The sequence below is a fragment of the Aythya marila genome, assembly GCF_965140915.1.
Source record: "Aythya marila genome assembly, chromosome: 2".
Lineage (NCBI taxonomy): Eukaryota > Metazoa > Chordata > Aves > Anseriformes > Anatidae > Aythya > Aythya marila.
In genome coordinates, this window is record NC_139043.1 from 41,504,938 (window position 1) to 41,525,988 (window position 21,051).

The following is a 21,051-nucleotide window of genomic DNA, read 5'->3' on the forward strand; positions in this document are numbered from 1 at the left end:
GTAGTATCGCAGATGCTAAGCACTCATGTGCCAAGATACAATCTATACACCTTGCTTGCTGGAAAGGGAAACCGCTGCAAGTACCTCACACCTGGAACTTGATACAACTCTCACTGTATATTAAGAGCAAATGTGCCTTCCTTGAGGATTTCAGGCTGTGTACATTTTCTCACACTGTTGGATGTTTGTACTGAGTGAGTGGTCTTGAGGGAGCATGAGAAGAGGAAAGCTAGAAACCAGTTAAAACTGCAAGACTAAAAAATTATTTCTTGTCCTCTTCACTCTAGTTTTATAGCCTTGCAATATTTGCTTTATATGTTAGGTTTTCTGTGTGTACTTGTATTTTAACAATGTACACAAAATGCCTTTTTAAGCCTTGCTGTTATCTGTGCTTGTAGCATTGCTGTCTTTTCCCTGTGCCTTCATTTACTTTTTAATTTATTTTTCCATGTTGTTTTTTTTTTTTCTTTATTTGCGCATTTCCAGTTAATTCACATGTTTATTTTAATTCTGTCTTCCACTTCTTTTTTCTGTAATCTTCAGTTTTTCTGTCTGTTTTTCTCTCTTGTCCTTGTTCCAACCTCCATTACCTTCTATTTTATTTAGTGTGTTCCAGGCAGAGAAAATTCAATAGATACTCACGAAGCCAAAAATCTTCCTTTTGGCATTACAAAAGGTCAGATCCTAGTTCCCTTTTGTCTTGTTGAAGTTGGTAGGATGCCTGTCAAGGAAGTGCTATGCTTTGGTTTGTTGGTGGAACCCAAACCACAGATATCCCTTGGATCAGATACTCTGATTGTGGAAGTAAACAAAGCTCTGTTTCCCTCGACTGATACTGAGTCCCGTTGGAATGCTTCCAGTTAATTTACTGAGAATTTGCTGAGCTTTATTCTTGCTCAGCTAAGTTTTTGTTGGCTGGATTGTTAATTACAGGTTTAAACTCATATTTGCTCTTTTTAACAACTTAAAACAGTGGGAGTTTTTCTCCCTCTTTACCCATTTACTGAGTATTCTCTTATGAAGATGCATTGCTTCATTAAACATTTGCCTGCTCAGTCTGTAATGATCCTACTCCTTCCACTCTAAAGACATTAATACATTAAAGAAAAAGAGCTTCACTTGTCTTCACTGGGGTGAAGACATTCCACATTGTCTTTGGTGCTTGGGGCCTCTTCAACACAGTATATTTGGTGGCATAACTATGCTATGGAGGTCTCACCAGGACCCATGGTGTAATTTCAGGTTGGCACATGGACTTTTTCCCATACTCTTATGTTCTTAATGAACATTGTTGAGCAGAAAAGCTGAGTCTGGTAGCATTGCCATGGATGTTTAGTGTCACATTTCTGATGTCTGGCATTGCTATTCAGGGACTGATAATTATCAAAGGTCTCAGTAATTCCTAAAGACAGTTCTGATGCTATCTTATGCTGTTGAAGGTGCTGGTATAGATGTGGAGAAGGTTATAGGCTAAAACACTCTTTATCTTTTGGGTAATTTTAAGTAAGTAGGTTTTTTTTTTAGCCTGTAAGGAAGCAAATATGATGTTTAATCCTCACAATCTGGTGAAAACAGTGGGATTTTTCTGCCTCTGCAAAATTAAGCATCTGAGACTACTGCAGCTCTTTGCTCTTTTACCCCAGTATCACTGGTGGAAAGCTGCTGTGTACAAGTAGTAGGTGATGAGATGATGCCTACTACTTCTCTGATGGAGAGCTGAACCGCTCTTCTACTCTTCCCATGCAGCACAGTAGCAAGGCATGTAAACGTGAAGGGAAAAGAAAATAGGTGGCTGTTTTTTTGTGGGGACAGACCTTCTTGCTGCAGCACCCAGGGCTGTGGGAGGGAGGAGCAGATTGCCAGCCTGGAGCTGCCAGAGGGAGCAGCTGCCGCCTCCAGCTTGGCCTCTGAATGGGCTGCACATTTTAGCAAGTACTTAGCACTTTTGAGCAGGCTGGGAAAAAACAACTTCTGTAGCTTGTCTCCTACTGTAATTGATTTCTGTCTGATCAGAAGACCGGACACTGCAGTTACCCAAGAGCCATAGGGAGAGATAGCATGAATGCACTCAGTGCAGTGGGCTTCTTTTCTGTAAACCCTGTTTCACATGTGTCGTGCAGGGCTTTCTGTTGGTTTTGGAGATTCTGCCTCACCTCCCGTTCCTCACAGGGAGCTCTTCATGCTCTGCTTACTTCCCTTGATAATGGTTTTGCTTTTCCAGGGTTAACTTCACAAGAGAAATGGCTAACAACTTCCTTTCTTTTTAAGAAAAGAATGAAACTTGATGGAACAAGATCTCCATGTCACAGAGCCAAAGCATAAACTTTCTGTTTAGGCTCTTGGGCAATCTCTCTTTTGATCAATAAATATGTTGAAAAGTGGTGGTGATACAGGAAATGGCAGTGGGAGGTGTACTTCTGTCATTCCCAAGCCATAGCATTGGACTAATCACACATAATGTACATACTCTCAAGATGTTTTTTCCTGTGGGGTTGCTGACATACTAAACATCAGCAAAAGGGCTAAAAAAAGTGTGCATTATGTGTTTGAAAGATTCCATGACACGTTTAATCCATGTTACTCTGATGTGCCAAAAAAAAGCAGTTAGTATGTGAATTCTGCAGGCAAATATAATTGCAATACAATTTCTTCTTCTTCCTGTACAATTACACACATCCTCCCTGCAGGGATTTTATTGTTCAGTAAACTACGCTGTGTGTATGAAAAAAAAAAAAAATCATTTATATGTAAATATAACATGAAGGCTGCAAATATCCAAGCTGCTACAGAGACAAAGGGCATGCACATGAAAACAAATGGACCTGCTGAGGTTAGAAATTCATAGTTTACCATAATAAGGGAAAAAATAAATGAGATTGTCTTTGAAACCTTATAGGTCAGCATTTTAGACTTTTGTATTTGTGTTCCAATTAAAGAAGAAAATGGAAAAGCTTCTGGATATTTACTATTTTTAAGCCAAATTGCAAGTGGAGAAGAAGAAACACTATTTTTCATATATTCTATTAGCAAATTACATGCCATGAAAAAATTTTTTTGTTTGGCTTGCATATAGTTTTATGTGAAGTTTGCTTGGTTTGGGGGATTGAGTTTTTGGCAACTATATTTATTTCTTTTTCTCTGTCTTAAATGTAAAGAAAATTTTCAAGAAAAATGGTAGTAGAAATTATTTCCGTGGGTAGCTCAGAAACTACTGTGAGGTACAGGAAATAAGCATTCAAAAGCAAGAAGGAAATAGGGGCAGAAAACAAGGAGACGATGGATATTTGTGGTGTCTCCTAACATTATTTGTTTTGTGTAATTTTTTGTTGTTTTAAAGTACCTTAGAAAGTAAACACTTTAACTATGATTTGAACTTAAAATAACATAAACTATTTTTAAGATAAATTCACATTAACCATCACAAATTCCTCACTTACCAGTCACTTGCTGGAGATCTAACTCCTAACTCTTGCTAATGCACCTTCTACTTTAGCAAGGGAAAATGTAATTTATTTTTATGGGTATTTTAGAAAAGTCTGCTTTTAAAAACAAGCCAGTGCCTCCTCTAATAAGTATTAAAGCATGAACCTGTGTAATTTGTAATGAGTGTAGTCTATCCTCTTAACAGTGTACTGGAGATTTATGTACTAAACTCAGATTAATGCTAATAGGAGGTACCTGAATAAATACTCTGCTGCACGGATAGGATAATAGATCATTTATTTGGTATTGCCTTTCACTTTGCCTTCATTCATTTCTATTTTTTTAAACCAAATTTGGATTGGAGTTTATGGTATAAGGAACTTTTCTTCCTCTTTGCAGGTGTGCTTTTAAGAAGAGTATTGACGATGAGGAAGTCCACACGTTAGTCATTTTTTGCTAATCCCACCGAAGAAAATGAAGCCACACTTCAGCTTTGCCGATCCTTTTCCTGCCACTGTTGGCTGAATGAGAAATGGTTGTGTGATTATGCTGACACCCCAGCATGCATTTGGTAGACCTGTGGCTAACTCGTTCCCTCTCCATGTGTCTGCTCTTACAAAGTTTTGTCCTCATGATACTGTGCTTTCATTCTGCCAGTATGTGCCCGAAAGGCTGCCTCTGTTCTCACTCTGGAGGTTTAAACGTCAGCTGTAGCAATGCAAACCTCAAGGAAATACCCAGAGATCTTCCTCCAGAAACGGTCTTACTTTATTTGGACTCCAATCAGATAACGTCTATCCCCAATGAGATTTTTAAGGACTTGCACCAACTGAGAGTCCTCAATTTATCAAAAAATGGGATTGAATTTATAGATGAACATGCCTTTAAGGGGGTGGCAGAAACCTTGCAGACTCTGGATTTGTCTGACAACCGGATTCAAAGCGTGCACAAAAATGCTTTCAACAACTTAAAGGCCAGAGCCAGAATTGCTAACAACCCCTGGCACTGTGACTGCACGCTGCAGCAGGTGTTGAGGAGCATGGCCTCCAACCACGAGACAGCCAACAACGTCATCTGCAAGACCTCCGTGCTGGATGAACATGCCGGGAGACCTTTCCTCAATGCTGCCAACGATGCTGACCTCTGCAACCTTCCCAAAAAGACTACCGATTACGCCATGCTGGTCACCATGTTTGGCTGGTTCACCATGGTGATCTCATACGTGGTTTATTATGTCCGGCAAAATCAGGAAGATGCAAGGAGGCACCTTGAGTACTTGAAATCCCTGCCAAGCAGGCAAAAGAAACCAGATGAAGCCGATGACATTAGCACTGTGGTATAGTATTCTGAATACAATGACTGCCTTTACGATGGAAACTAGATTTGGATGACACTAAAACCAGAGGTTTACTTCTAACATTCATTGTAAACATTAAGACTCTTTTTTTTTTTTTTTTTTTTTTTTTTTTTTTTTTCCTGTTTAACTGAATTACGCCACTGTTGAGCTTTCTAACAGAGTTTTGTCTGGGTGGTATACTTTAATTATTTCTCTGGTATCCTAAAGCAAGTGAATTAATATGTAAACCTTAGTTTAGACCCATTCCACTATTTAATAATGAAATTTATTTTTTTAATTTAAAAACCAAATAAAAGCTTAACTTTGAACCATGTAAAACAGAGTAATTTATTGAGCAGAAACCTGTCTGGTGCCACAGCATATTGAGTTTGATCAGTGCTCATGAGGTGGAAGTTGAGAGCAATAATGAAGTGGGCTGTGAGAAGTTTGAGAGCAGAGTCCCCAAAGGGCTCTTCTGTCCCCAGGGCACAAGGTGAAGAGCTGGTGAATGGTGGCCCATTTGTGGGCTGCTCATCATGATGAGAGAATGCCCTGACTTCAGGAGAAGGGAATGGAAACTCAGGTAGGATCCTGGAGGGTGTTTTGGCAGTGCTGGGGAGAAACCAACATGAAAGACCAACATTAGAGAACACCAAAGAGAAGGTGTTCTAGGTGTAGTAGGGAAAAGGGGCTATTTTTAATCTTACACCCATTTACTGCCATCCAAGAGCTTCAAACAGATGTCTTGAGCACTGGGGAGGGCAGCAGGATGGCAAGAGCAAACTCAGTCATACTGTTCAAACTAGAGCACCAATCGTAATGGGAAGAAAAAGAAAAAAAAAAAGTTAAATAAAATTAGTCTTTCTAATCTGTATATGGGCTCATAACTGAAAGTGGCTTCATTTTTTTTTGGATGTAACATATTTTTTAAAAGGCTAAACAAAGTAAAATTGAATATATAGGCTGAGAATATTCTGTGGTGTGTTAGACAAGATATTTTTATATGATTTTATGGATAAATGCTTAGGAAAATAAAAAGCTCATGAGGTTAAGCTCAGCCTTGAATATAAAATGGATATTTTAAAGCTCTACTGTCTCCAGAAACATGATGGTTTTCTATTTTCATAGATAAAGTTTTTGAAGGGAACAAATTCACAAGAATGTGTTTCTCTTATCATTTTATTATGGTGATAAAGGACATTTATCTCTGGGTCCCTATAGATTCAGTCTAACTAACATTGGAATACAGATTGTAGCAGTGTGGATTAAAAAATGTACAAAATGCTACTTTGCAAAAAGAAGTTTGAAAGGACAGCCATAACATTTTCAAAAAAAAAAAATCCAGAGTAGTATCTCTTATTAGATTATCCATTATTTCTGTTATGAGTGTATTCTTTTACATTTTAGAGGGCAAAAGGTTTTTTATCTTATTTCTTTCAGAACACTGTTAAAAAAAAAAAAAATACCACCTCTAAAATCTATTATAAAGCAGTGACATAACAGGGGAAAAAAACTTTTTTTTTTTTTTTTTTTTTTTTTTTTTAATGTACACACACAGATTCAACTTTTTATTTCATCTTTTTTTGGCCAGAGTTCAGAGTAGTTGTTCTTTTGGCTGACTCCACTTGTGCACACTGTTTTCTCAAAAAGCCTTTGGTATTTCTGATGAACCATTTTTGGAACCTTAAGAGAATGTTAATGTTTGCAAAGGGCAGAGTCCATCTGAAATACCTGCTGTCTGCCATACACGAAGTAAAAAAAAAAAATTGTTTTCTAAGGAAAGGAGGCTGTTAATTATGCATCCTGTTTAGTTTGTATTTTATACGGTTCGTTTTTCAAGCTCTGTCTTGCCAAAATTTCCACCATTGCAGAAGTGCTGTCTGCAGCCTCGCAAGCTCTGTATGACTTCTTGCAGGAGCCAAAAGCGGTTGGAGTAAATACAAATGTGAATTTGAAGAGATCAGATAAAATATTATACTGTACTGATAGTATAACAAACCTTGCCCAACAGGACATATCCATGAGAGGATACACAGAGGCCTGTAGGGCCTCTGTACAGGTGGATACAAGTTCATTCCTTGATCCAATTCTCTTATTTTCTGTAAAATCACCTTAAGGGTAAAATTTGTCTTGTTTCTGTTGCTGTGCTGCTCAAGAGCATATTTTGGATGTCAGCTAGTATACTACTGGAAAAAAGCAGGGATGACTAGCTAAAGGAAAGGGAGTAAACAGGAGATGCTGACTTAATTTAGTGCTCTTTATTCAGAACTAAGTACAGTAGTTTCCCCACAAAAATTGGACAAAGTGATTTAAATAGAAATGTTTACAAAAATCTTTAGTGTCTGTCACTTGTAGATTTTTTTAATTTGTTTTCAAGCAGGGTTAATTAAATTGAAAACAAACAATTCTCTCCACCCAAACTGACTGAGAAAGCTATCTAAATAATTTTTCTGCAGTTTTTCCTTTTTTTTTTCAACATTTTCCTTGATCCATAAGATTGGTTCTGGAGCTGATGCGATCTTACACCAGCTGAGCTTCTGACCCCAGGTGTTATAAATCCTGAGCAAAACCAATTTAAACCCAGCTAAACTGTACTCAATAGAATGGCTCTGGAAGGCTGGTTTTACACCAGTTCTCTGGGTCAGTTGATTTTCCATGGTAGATTCCCTATCAAACATCTCATCACAAAATATTTTTTTTAAAGCCGATACTGAAATCTCTGTTTAGAATCTAAAAATAAAGGTAATGCTCTGACAAGTGGATGGTAGATGTAAACTCCTCAAGCTGAATTTCACTAATGAGGGGAAAAAATAAAACTGTTCTCAGCTATGCTGACATAGCAGCGCTAGTATTTGTGACAACTCAAGTATTTAAGTTACACTTGTTTATTTCAATTAAAAGAAACAGAAAAGTTAAAAACCTTTAGCCTAAGAAGATACATGTTTTTATTGTTTACTACGCACCTTTCTTTTCAAAGCTTCTCTGGGTAGGGAAGCCCTGCCCTTTGAAGTCAATGACAAAAAACTTTTTAAGCTTTGATTGCATAACATTTTATGGAGTTTTCTCAAAACTGTTTCACTCAGAAATGAGTAAATCAGTGTTTCTAGCTGTGATACATTCACATATAAATACAGATGAGAGGAAACGGATGTTTCTGTAGTCACAGGAGACAGCATAGGACAGAAAATTAAGAGGGAAATGCATAACACTGTGATTGTTAATTTTTTTAATTAAGATACTTCAGAAAAAGTAGGCCTAGAGTTCAAAAGGTTAAATGTGATTTATTTCACTATCTTAATTAAAAAAAAAATACACATCTTTGTTTCTAAATGGTAAAAGATAACTCCCAGGATAATTTGTTTTCTTACAACTAAAGCTGCATTTTCTCTGCTAATCTTGTAGCGTTACTACACTCTGCAGGTAAGAACTGTGATGGTGCATTTGGGCTGCATATATTTAAATTCATAGTTTATTCTATATACTTGATATATTTATATATTCTATATACTTTTATTCTGTTATTATTTTTTTTGGCAGCATTAGATACAAATACCTTCACCACTAATATGTTATAAGTTTTCTGCAGTAGCAAGATTTTGCCTTGTCATTGCCCTAACTTTCTGAGGCTGACATCCCTTTGGCAGTTTCCAAGGGAACTCAGCATTGCTATGAGCTCCCCATCAAAGCATGGGTTTTATTCCAAGCATTTTATTATTTATATATGTGTGTATATATATATGTGTGTGTGTGTATATATATATATTATATTATTTATGAGTCCAAATCAAGAAGCAGGAAACAGACAACATTAGTAGGTGGTAGGCATGTTGACTGGTCTTTTTGAGGAGAAAGAGGTGCCTGACAGGCAACAGATCTTTCAGTATGCTTTGCTGAGAAAGGAACAATTTTCAGGTGCTGTATATGGTGGGGCAAGCTAAGAAATACAAAACAAATCGGAACTTTTTATTTCCAAACATATCAGAAACACGAACCCTGTAAGAGCAAAGAGCTAATCAGGTTACTGAAGGAGCACTGTGTTTGGGTAAATGTTTTGAATGCAAATATAATCACATGTAAGAAGAGGAAAAGTTGTTGTATTAGGGATTAAAAGACAAGATCCAGAAGTGAAAGAAAATCACTTTCTTGAAGGAGGATGGTTACGAAAATTTCTGAGATGTCCCAGAGATCTCAGGCTGGTTCCATTACTGTGCAAGATATTTCTGAATGATCTGGAAAAGAAAGTTAATAATGTGCTGATAAGGAGTTACTTGGGGCAGTCCAACCTACAGCTAGCTGTGAAGAAATGCAGAAGGTTCTCACATTTCTAAGTTATCAGATGATAATAAAATGAAGGCTGGCTTCAGTGTGAATAATTGCAAAGCACTGCAGAGGGCACATCCTTTTGCTTTGAACACAAGAATAGTCTCTAAATTAGCTATAATCACATGGAAGAAACATCTTGGAGGCACAGTGGGAAGTCTTTCAATGATAAACACCTGAAATTATTACAAGTAAAATAGACAGCCAAACAGCATGGTGGAACAACACTACAAACCACTGCATGAAATCTGTGAGAAATCCATACCTGAAACATCAGACTCGGTTCAAGTTCTGCTCATCTCCAAAACCTGTGGTCCAGAACTATGTGAAGAATTGGAGACATCTAAAAGATGTAGAGAAAGGCAGTAAGTCGTGAAGGATCTGAGGTGGTTTCCATAGGAGAACAGATTAAACAGCCTGGGTCTCTTCAACATGGGGGTGAAATGCCAGAGGAAGAGAAGGTAAAATGTGGAGTAGAACACAAAAAACTGGTCAGAAATTAGAGCAGTACTGATTAAGGAATATCATGCAGAGGTTGTTTTTTTTTTTATTATTCTTTTTCATTCTTTTTTTGACTTTTAGTGGGTATAGTGATAGGAGCCATGGTTTTAAAATCAAAGAGTGTAGATTTGGATTATATGTAAACAAGTTCTTTACTGAGAGGGAGTTGAGGCACAGGAACAGGCTGCCCAGAGAAGCTGTGGATACCCCATCCCTGGGACAAGGCCAGGCTGGATGGGGCTTTGGGCAACCTGGTCTGGTGGGAGGTGTCCCTGCCCATGGCAGGGAGTTGGAACAAGGGTATCTTTAAGGTCCCTTCCAAACCAAACCATTCTGTGATTCTACAGTTCTGTTCTCTCTGAGGTGCCACTGGGTTCTTGAAGAAGGGAAGGTGAACTTGGTTTTACAGCACTGCTGCTCTCATGCATCCAGTGGGAAGCAAACTGTGCTGCCCTACCCTTCTAGTGAGACACGCTGTAGTCTAGGGGCTTTTTTGCAGACGAGTTTCACATACGTGGAGTGGGAGTGAAACCCAGGAAAAACAAAACCACATTGAACCATTGACATATCCTCACTGTGGGCTGCAGCATTAGCGGCCAGGCAGGGTTCAGGCACTCGTTGAGTTGTGCCAAGACTGTGTTAACTAAAGCAGCGGCAGTTTTTCAGTTACCTATGGGAAAGTTATTTGGAGGTCATTCCTGAGGTGCTTTGATGCTACGCTTACAGTTCACCTTGTGGTGCTTTGGTGCTACTCTTACACCTCACATTGTGGTCCCTCAAAAAGAATGAGGATTTCCCTATAGGCTCTTCTTAAAACACTAAAGTTTTGTTTTTCACACAGAAATCCCTTCATCATTGCCTATTTTTTTTGTTTTGTTTTATTTTTGTTTTATGTTTGTTTGTTTTTCAGGTGTGATGATACAATGAAAGTATGAGCACTTCAAAGTGATGGGGCAATATCCTGGCATCTTTAGTTTTGTTTGGTGCGCTAGTCAGTTAATTTGAGAAGTGAAACCAACCAACAAGCAACAAATACAGATTGCAGATGCCATGCCTTGTCAATGTATGAAGTATGTGTTTTATGCGTGCCTATACATATGTGAGTATGTATGCATGCAGGTCATCCATATGTCTCACATTCTTTCATGCTTCCCCGAGGTTTGCATGTGCGTATGAGTGTGTCAGATACATGTATGCATGTGGATAAAACAGGACGTCCTTTGGATTTATCCATTAAATAGATTGCTTCAAAGATGTGATTCATACTGCTTCCGAGCCAAGTACACCTCCATCCTCAGCCTTGCACGGTGCCCTCGGTAGTCCCAGCACCAGCTGCACACAACAGGAAAAAACATGGGATGAGTGGCATGGCTTATCCTCTTCCCTTTCTGAAAGCATTAGTCAAACCTATCAGTTTCCATGTAAAGCTGTTGTAGATCTTTGTGAGCCATCTTTTATTTTTCTTCTGGCTCACAGAAAGCAATACAATTTTCTAGAAGGAAAAATAGTTGAGTGAATGATGTAATGCCTTTTAGCTCATAAGAAGCAGTCCTGTTTGTAAAAAGCTGGAGAGTGGAAACGTGACTAGTGTCCCTGGATCTGTTCTCCCTTCTGCACTTGTTAATGAGTAGGTTTTTGGCACTACAGCGTGTTTGGCTATGTTTTTCTCCTAGGAGATAGTTATGCCCCTTACAGGAGTTTTCTTGAGATGGTTGTGAATCTGAATACAGCTGCTAAGGCCAGCAAAAGCTCCAGAATTACAAATGTATGTTTTTAAGCTTTCCTTATTTCTGGGAAATTTAAGAAGCAGTTAAGTATTTGGGAATTCAAACATGCATTATTCTTAATGCTGCTTTGAGGTTTCAAATGCACGTTGTGAGCATCCTGCTTGTTCAGTGGGGCAGTTTGCCTGTGGGATTCATAAAGACACAGCAATTTCCAAAGCCTGTAAGTGGCAGATTAAACTGGGCATAGAAGGAGAAAAAAAGTCCCTATGTTGAACAGTCTGTTTAGATATCTTTGTCCCTTGTAATTATTAGTCTCTGTCTCATCATCAAAGTTTGTGATTGCTAGATTTTTATAGCTCCATCTTTATTTGCAAAAATAGGTCTTCAGAAGCAAATCTGACCAACCAGTATTAAGAAGATGATTGACTTTCAATATACGTTAAATGCAGGGGTTCTTTGTATATCTATCTGCATTAAGAAAAAAAAAAAATCATATAAAGTTATCTTTTTCCTTAAATAGGTGTGGCTATCAGACCATATTCTGATATTCTTTTAGATGTGCTCTGAAAGTTATAAATATAAAGAAGCAAGGAGAAAACTGGGAAGGAAAAACAAACAAACTCCAGATTTTTCAGGTCTTCTTCATAAATTGAAGCTGGTCAAAAAAAAAAAAAAAAAAAAAAAAAAAAAAAAGAGTTAAGTTTAAAAAGAGTTTAAAAAAAATAAAATAAAATATGTCCCAGCACAGCCTATTCTTGTTTCTTCCTTTGAGGATTAGCTTTGTGCTCAACACTGCATTTCATGGTTTACCAAGTTTTCATTTCTCTACCTAAGCCAGATTAACATTTGCTTTCTGCAAAGACTCATTAATGGAGCTATCGGCATCAGAGAACACGGAGGCATTTCACATGGGCTGAAAAAAGAACTGTGAGTGCAATAAATAATCTCTCTGGACAATATTTTTGTACCTTGTTAATTAAATTTAGTGTCAAAGGAAAAGAGTTGTTGTTGAATTAAGGTCCTGCTGGAGAGATTTCAGATTCTCAGGTAGATACTGCCTTTTGTATTCTTTACAAGGCTGTATAAAGAACATGTCTTTGTTCCTGTATTTTGGAAGCTATGATTCTGGTTCCTATTACAGAAGACAAAACCTCTTACCCCTTTCTTGTTGCAGTCGAACTCTCCAACACTGCACTACACCAATATAGCCAGTTTGATTCGTAAAGAAGGGGATGTCTGACCACTTCACAGTTATAGTCAAAATGTTAGAATTTCCCCTCTCCCTTTATTCTTTTCTTGTTTAATATTACCTTGTTGAATAACATTCCCCAAATTAGTTTTGCATTAGATTTTTACATTTCAGCTTCAACAAGCTTATTTTCTCTTAACAAAAAATGCTTCCTATTGCTACGAATGGTGGGCTTCCCAGGGAAATACATGTATGGATGAGCATAGATTTATTCATTTCTCAAGTTTTTTACAAGACTCTTGAACTGATGAATATAGTAGGATTTCTTGTAAAGAAAATGAGATACGTCTATGCAAGATTATTTTAATGGCTGATCAATAAATGAACAAAGTATTATTTCTGAAGTTCTGAAGGAGAAAAATATCATCTGTTGAGAAGAGCTAGGTAAAATATAAAGGTATTCCTTCAATAGACAAGCTGTGCAATATTTTAAAACATTTCTCTTCAAAAACTGTAGCAACTCTGAAAATATAGTTGAAAACATCATGCTACAAGCAAGTTGTAACAAAGAAAATTATTTTTATATAAAAAAAGAAATCTCTGTCTTGGGTTCTAACATTGTGATGTACCAAAATTCCTGGCCCAACTTGATATTATGCTTTGTTTGTTAGCAGACTTCCTTCCCAAATCCAGAAATGCACTCGGAACTTAATGTAAGACAACAGAAGTTTTGCCATTGCCTTCAGTGGGTTCAGGTTATTGGAGAATAAATGAGTTATTGATAGAGAGTGAACTGAGTGACTATTATGGTGGTTGTTTTTGTGCTTTGGTGGTTAATGTGGGTTTCACATCTAGATAATGGTATTACACAGATTTGTAATGGTGCACTCTCACACTTCATAGCAGCAAAGAGGGACTAGCCGTTCCTTATACTGGTGGCCAACAACTGTGACAATTGTCTTAATTTTTCATTGTTTGTATGATAAAAGACAGATGGTGCCTTTTTGTGTCTGGCTGTACATAGACCTCTCTGGAATCTGCAAGTGAATGTGTACAATTGTAGGCTTTTTCAGTGAAAAAAAAAAAAAATATATATATATATATATATATATATATATATTTAAGCAGGTTGACAGCATGTTATTAGCTTTCAGTAAGGGATTCAGCCAGCATCACCCACAAAGTTGCTTTATAGCAAAATTGCTGGAGTCAGACAGCTTCTGGAAAATAACCACCATTATTGTTTAAATGCTTGTATTCCAGTATTTTCCCCCAGTTACTACTGTTCTGCACCACTGTGTCCTCCCTGAACAGCACTGTGGAGGTGAGAAAAAAGTTGTCTTGGAAGATAGAAGCTTTGAATTTTCAGGCTTTTATGAGGGGGAGGAGGAATGGTCTTTTGTGGAAACTACCTCAATTAAAAACACAACGGTACGTGATCGTGGACCTGAGGAGACCTGACACACATTTCATGCCTGGCCCCCTCAGTAAATAGACGCCAAACACAGAAAACAAATGGTTTGGGATGAGGAGAATGAGTCATACGCTGATGAGCTGCTTTTGCTGAAAACCCACTGAAATGCAATGATTAAATACACTTTATGTTTGGAAAATCCTGCAGGCAAGTCTTTAATCAGTGTTGAAATGCTTTCTATTCTGATGCCAGTAGATTTGTTCTGACACAACATGGTGATGACTAGAGGTGTGGCAGTCAGCTTTAGCTGGTAGAGGCATATAGGTGATGGCTGCTCATGGTACGTGAGTGCAGCTTTAGGTGTATGACAGCATGCTCTTTATGCTGCACATGTTGGATGGAGCTCAATGGAGAACCAACTTTTCAGTACAAACTGAAAAGATGCCCGTGAAAGGTCATCATCTGGCTGACAATTTGGAAAGCGGGCTGATGGCACCCCTCTTGGCATGCCTGCTGAAGCTGTTCCTGATGAACTTGCTTTGAAATGCCATCTCTTACCCCTTGTGGAAAATTACATTGGTTCATGACTCATGGACTTCAGCTCTTTCAGCCTTCTTCTGCACACATGTGCATGTACTCACATGAGTGCAGTCTCGTTTGACTCAGCTCAGTCTTGTAGGTAGGAAAGTGAGAATTAAAATGCCCCGCGTTGTGCATTAGTGTGTATAGAGATGGTGGACTTTGGTGGCAGTAATACCCTGAGAAACCTATCCACAGGCCTGTAGGAGTGGGTGGGGAGAGGGTCAGAGGGTGCTCACCACGATCATGTGCTACTTCAGTATTGATACAAAAAGCTCTTGACTGTTTCAAGTCTTTTATCTTCTTAGTTGCCCAACACTGGATCCTTTTCTATAAAAATGAAGGCACAATAATTAAATCATTACTTATCACTGTCATAATTTAGACGCACTTAATTATTGCATGTTATAAGTCATGTCTGAGCCTGCCAGGATTCCTCCACCCGAGGCCACTTCCCCAAGGCCAAGAGTCAGCCAAGTTCTCTGTGCATCCCTGCCCAACCATGGGGCACCTGCCTCTGAGCAAAACAGGCCTTGTCCACCTGACAGCTACGCTCAGGGGATTCTCCGTGTCCTTTAGTGGCAATGTGGACAGGCATCTGCCTGTCGGTCAGATATTGCATATTTCTGTATGCAGACTTCATTTCCTATGATGAAGAAGTGGTCAGGTAGCTGGACAGGGTAAGGGTATTGGGAATCTGATCCTTGTGCTCCCAAGGCTAAAGAATTAGCTGGAGTAGATAATGGAGGAGCTGATTTGATGCAAGAGGTTATGGGAATGCCTGGAAAGCAAGAAAAAACCTGTAAACTAGTAATCTGTATTTGGGAGAAGCCTTGAGCTCTCTGCAGAGAGGGAATGGTGGGGAAGGCTGAGGTAAGATGAATACCTTGTGAGGATGCTCTGTGTGGGGATATTCAATTATTCAGAGAGTTGCTGAGAAGAGAGAGGAGGATGCAGAAGGAGTTCCCCTGTTCAGTCACTGCAAGCCTTGCTGATGTGGTAAGTTGTTTTCCACCTCCCATGATGTCATTGCCACTGCTCCTGCTTGGATTCAAGGCCGTGCTGGGACAGAGGGATGTTAGGATGCTTGTGCTCCTGATTAAGGAGATCAGTTGCCCAGTCCTACCTGTCCCAGCCAGGGGATTTCTTCCTCACCAGCCCTGAGGCCTTGTTGGCATGGGGACCTGGGTTGGTAGGGGACATCCCACTGCTGGCCCTGCTCCTGGACACAGCAAAGCTGGTTCCCAATGAGCAGGGTGGCAGAGACACACATCAACTTCAAAGAGGAGAGGTATTTCTCTTTTCAGACAATGAGTAGTAAATAATATCCCTGCTCTGCTCTCCCACACAAGGGCATTTAAACCAGCTGTACATGTCTTTGGAGACACGGAGAAGATGTAGTGAAGGAGGGAGCAGGCAATATAAATCAAGTCATCTCTTTCATGCTTCCCTCTGCTTTGTCTGTCCATTTAAAAAATTCATCTGCTGTGGGACCACCTACCCTTGCTTCACTGCTTTGTAAGCAGATGTAAGATAAAAGAGTAGAGGGTCAGATCCTTACGTGCAGAAGTTTAATGTAGTTCCACTAAAATGAAAGGAGCTGTTCCCATTTATCATGAGGAAGGTCCTCTTACAGAACACACTTGTAACTGCCAGCATCTTCACTGAGCATGAGGGAAAGAAATCTGGGGTATTTTGGGAGGAATGTTTGGTCCAGCTGGTTTAAAGCTGTTTGTTTTTCCCACTTCAGTTGTGCCTGGGATTTACTGTCAAAGGGAAAGATACTGATACAAGGGCTTCAGTTAGCACAAGTTTCTTTCATCATAAACTTAAGCTGTCAGGGCTAAGTAGAAAAAGAAGAATAGGGACTTGTGCTTCCACTCAAATGATGAGGGCTTCAAGGCTTGATAGATAACGAAGAGAATCTCATTTTAATTATGATCACCAGTGAATATTGAAAAGGTCATACAATTTCATCGGCACATAGAAGGACAAGAAGCATCTACACAAACTCCTCTCCCACCTTAAAGGCAGCAGCTTTTCCTGGCTTGTAGCCCAAATGCTGTGAAGGCCAATAGGACTTTTGGTTTCTTTCCCTAGAGTAATGTGGTACAACATTAAAAATGTCTTTTGCTGCCCTGCAAGAGCAGTAAAGCAAGGCTAGTAAAGAGCAGTTATAATCTAACTAGAAAGTACCAGGGGCAGATGAAAACCTGAGTTTCTGCTCCTTCTTCTTCTAAAAGCATTCTAGTATACCACAAAGACACGGAGGTAGAAAAGGTGAGAAGTCTGTGTGCATTCAGAAGACTTATTATGAACTTGTTAGTATTGCTATTGATTTATCCTCTGGAAAACTGACAACAGACCAGTTAGTCCACCTGATTACACATACATATATGTTTTTCTGTGTGTGTGTAAATAAGTGCGTACTTGGCTGGGTGAGTAGTATCTTGTGAGAGCAAAATGACTTCTACTGAACCTTATTTTCTAATATTTTTATCCCAGTTCCTTACTCTCTGCCTGCCTTCCTAGCATGTTGTTGTAGCTAAATCTTCCTTGCACTTGTTTTTTTGTTTTTTTTTTTTCAATTCATGTTGTTTGCCAGTGAACACGGTCTGATTAGCAAATTTCTAAAAACTGAGGTGCTGTACATTTCATGCTAAAATGCAAATATGTTCTTCAGCTGAGTCAAGACATACCACTTTGGATGTACCTTCCTCCCCCAGTAAGATTTTAAAAAATTACACATCTTTTAAAATATCAGTCTCAGGATTTGGAGTAACTTAAAAACCATAATTTTGAACCAGAAGTGAATTATCTCTACTGGTTATGACTCCAGAATTATGTCTTTTGCTCCTTGTGAGGAACTTACAGAGGAATAGTTTGCAAGCAGTCATTCTGCATTTAAAAATAACCTTGTTTTGCAGGCATATATAACTTGTTTTAGATACAGTTGCCAACTCTACCTATGATCCTTATCATTGTCAAGGAAATGAGAATTTCTCTGAGGCTGTTATCACTATAATTCCATGAAATATAATCAAGTACTGTAAATGTAAACCCTTGTTGCCTGATGCCTGCCTCTTCTTGGACCTCATCATTCTTAAATGTGAATGTTATGGATGGGAGAGCTGTCTGCTGTGGTGTGTGATATCAACAAAGACCGCCAAACTCCAGATGAAATACAGGAGCGTTGCTCAACTTTTTGACAAACGTACCTTGGTAAAGGTCACCTGTAAAGAAAAAGATGTATGGAAGATGCTTGGAGAGGTGTTCAGAAAACAGATGGTTCCATTTTATTTGACCATCCCCCTACCCCTTGCCTGTTTTTCACTTTTGAAATTGAAGTCTTACAGGGACTGCAAAATTTTACAGTGACTGGAGAAATAGTGAAGTTGCCACAGCCAACTGAGATGATGCTTAATAAGAGACAGGAAAAGTTTTTTAATTTAGACTTCCTCAAATTCTGCAAGTATGTAATTCTCTTCAGTGACTAATTAACATCAGATAAAAGAGATCTTAAATTCTTTAATAACAATCTTGTTTCTTCAAGGAGATGCAAGAACTCAGAATAAACATCCTTGATGTACCCTTTATCAAGGCTTGGAAAGAGTGAAAGACAAAACTCAAGATAAATATTTGAGATAGGTCTATGGTAAAAATAAAATAAAATCAGGAAGATTTTAGCTTTACTCTCTTCATCTGTTCTTTATCTAGCAGCTGTAATTTATACACCAAATAGACAGGGGAGACAAACTCCATACAAAATATATATGTTCTCTCATATCAGTTACAATGAAAGGAACATTTGGTGTACAGGTTTTATCTTCTGTTTTAATTCATTTTAATTTCACAAAGTTCCAAGCTGATTTGTGTTCCAGCTGTAAGTATCTGAATTGAGACCAGATTTACAAAACCTCAAGCAAAAATTTGATTAAGATCTTATAGTTCTGGCCTTAATGAGGAAACTCAGAACTGCATTATTCAGATTGTTTTGCAAACCAGGGGGATTAAAAACTTGTCTTAAAGAACAATGTTCCTTTAGGATCTTCTTAATAAGGATCCTAAGTTTATAAATGCATGTTTAAGAAGAAGGTAAGGACAGAAATCAAACTATTTTTCTTTTAAATAATAAAAGCAAGTCTTCATTTCAAAAGTGCAGGGCAGTCTGGGAGAGTGAAGCCAAACCCAGACTCCCTCCTTTGCTTGTTGCACCCTGGAACTATGCTGGTCACAGCTGCTGAGTGTCTATGGGGATACTCCTGTCCATGGGAGTCAAAACAAGTAGACGGGAACCACTATTTCTAGCCCTAGCTGGGACAAGGGCAAGGTGAAGGCTGGGCTCTGCTGGGCAATGCTGATGACCATGAACCTGGTTATCAGTAAGAGCTGGTGCTGCTCCTGCCTCATCACCTTGATCCTTCCCTGCCATGCATGGTGCTGATATGGTGCTAATCTAGTTCGTCTCTTGGATCACCCCCAGGTGTGATGACATTTGTGTCGAATTCTCCTCTTTTCACTTGTATTTCTTTATTTTTCCTGTGTTTCTGAAAGCAAGAGTGGATCAGTACACAGCAATAATAAGCCCCCTGCAGGGACTAAGATCTGGGGAATGCTCTGAGGGTACATGAAAATCCAAGCTCTGCAAAATGGTCTTCTTTATTCATGTCAAATATATAATGAGAGGAAGTGTGTTTGGAAAAGGAGTTGCATGCTTTGAGGATGCTGTTTTCTAAATGAGAGGTGGTAACTATACCTTTGGTGCATGTGATTAGAGAAGCTCCAGTGTTGTGAGTAAAAGCCCTAATGAACCCCTGTAAAAGGCAGGTAGCTTGATAATATCCACCTTTAAAGAGAGGACACTGCTTTTGGATTGTGTTTTGCAGGACTGTCTCCAGGGGTAATCTACATTTACTTGAATGACTCAAATGAGGATTAAGGGTTCAGAGTATTCGAATGCTTGGCTGCTCATTACAACTAAAGGTCTTGGTGTCAGATCATATCCTAAAGGAGTCTGCATTAACCAGCTGGCCAGCAATGTCTAGCTGTAGAAATACGTAACATACTGAACTGCTTCCATTTTGCCCACTGAATTCAGCATCAAGATCAATTTGTGCATCTGCAAGCTCTTCAAAAGTAGCTGATGACAGAACAGCTTGTTTGCTCAGAGACAAACTTCTGAGGCTTGCTACATACTGTGTAAGTCACCTGTTTCACCTTCCTCTCTTGCTTTTGTGCTTATCCTGGGAAAAAGGTTAGGGCAACAAAAGAAAGCTTACACTCCACAGCAGAATCTTAGGTTTAAGATAAACTGTATATTACATAGTCCCCTAATGTAGCCAACTATCCAAACTATTGTCTCTCAGCTGAGACCTGCCAATGTTGGGACCATCTGCTAAGCTGCTCCACTGCTGGTTACAAGTGTGCAGCTGAACAAAACAAGTGCAAAACTTTACCTAAAGGGGAATGTGATATGTCCTTCTTGATTATCTCTATCTACCATAAAAACAAGACAAAACAAAACAAAATAAAACAGAACAAAACAAATAATAAGTTCACACAAGTGTTCCTGTTTGGTTGGTTGGTTTTGAATTAAATTATCAAAGATCTTGCTAAATCTTCAAGCAAATTTGCACCTTCTCTCCTCAGTTAGTGTTCCTGTTATAAAAGTGGAAAGGTAGTCATTTCTTAAACTTGTAGACAGAGCTGAGAAAAAAAAAAAAAAAAAAGTAGGGGGGCACCCAACAGACAAGCTTTTGCAAACAGCAGAAACTGCAGAAGTAGCTGTTTGTTTTTCTCCCAGTTATGTCAGTTGGCCTACAAAAACATGTCAGCTCCTCCCACGTACCTTGCCAGGGGCCTTATATCATCACAGCTAAAACAATGCTGTTGTTGTTTAAAAGAATGCAGTGTTTTCAGCTTTTGAGAGCAAATAGTATTCATCATGATCTTAGCATTGATAACAGTGCAGGAGAACAGCGGTTAATGATAAGCTTCTTGTTTTGAGAGCCTGTCTCAAAACATCCTACATTCAGCTGGCCGCTTCACTGGGTAACCTTGTTCTAGTCCAATGTCAATACTGAAGACAGGTTTTCTGTCAAAACGGAGAACATGCAGACTAATAAATATGTAATAAGTGGGATTTAAACAATCCAACTGTGGTGTTTTTCACAAAACCAGAAAGAGTTTTCCCATTATTAACCAAACATGTTTGCAGAGATTTGTTAATTGTGTGGAGCATTGCCACAGACTTACTCTGCAATTTTTTATTGCTGCAGAGTCTTAGACACCCCTACCTCTACCATGAGACAAATAAACACGCTTTGAGGCTTCCTTAGCATTTCTATGTCACTATGAGATCCTCAGCTCATTTCTCACGACTGCTTACAAGGTTCAAAACAGAGCTTCCAGTGAGAAGCAAGAAGATTCTTGGGCCCACAAGGCAAAGTATACTCATGTACAGGCTCCCTCCAGACCAGACTTGGACAAAGTGCTGTGTCAATAGGATGTGGTAAAAGAAAGGTAGAGACAGAGTATGTGGCCAGTTGCGTGTTTTCAAGTA

General features: G+C 38.8%; 1 protein-coding gene across 5 annotated transcripts in view; it reads left to right on the forward strand.

Annotated features, from left to right (window-relative positions):
- The window catches only part of LRRC3B (leucine rich repeat containing 3B), a 46,277-nt gene extending 40,521 nt beyond the window's left edge, over positions 1-5,756 (forward strand). For all 5 annotated transcript variants that reach the window (XM_082752448.1, XM_082752450.1, XM_082752452.1 and 2 more), the window contains exon 2: positions 3,823-5,756. In XM_082752448.1, coding sequence (XP_082608574.1) covers positions 3,986-4,765 — 780 coding nt within the window. In that variant the 5' untranslated portion in view covers positions 3,823-3,985 and the 3' untranslated portion in view covers positions 4,766-5,756. The remainder of the gene's footprint in view (positions 1-3,822) is intronic.
- The last annotated feature ends 15,295 nt before the right edge of the window (positions 5,757-21,051 follow it).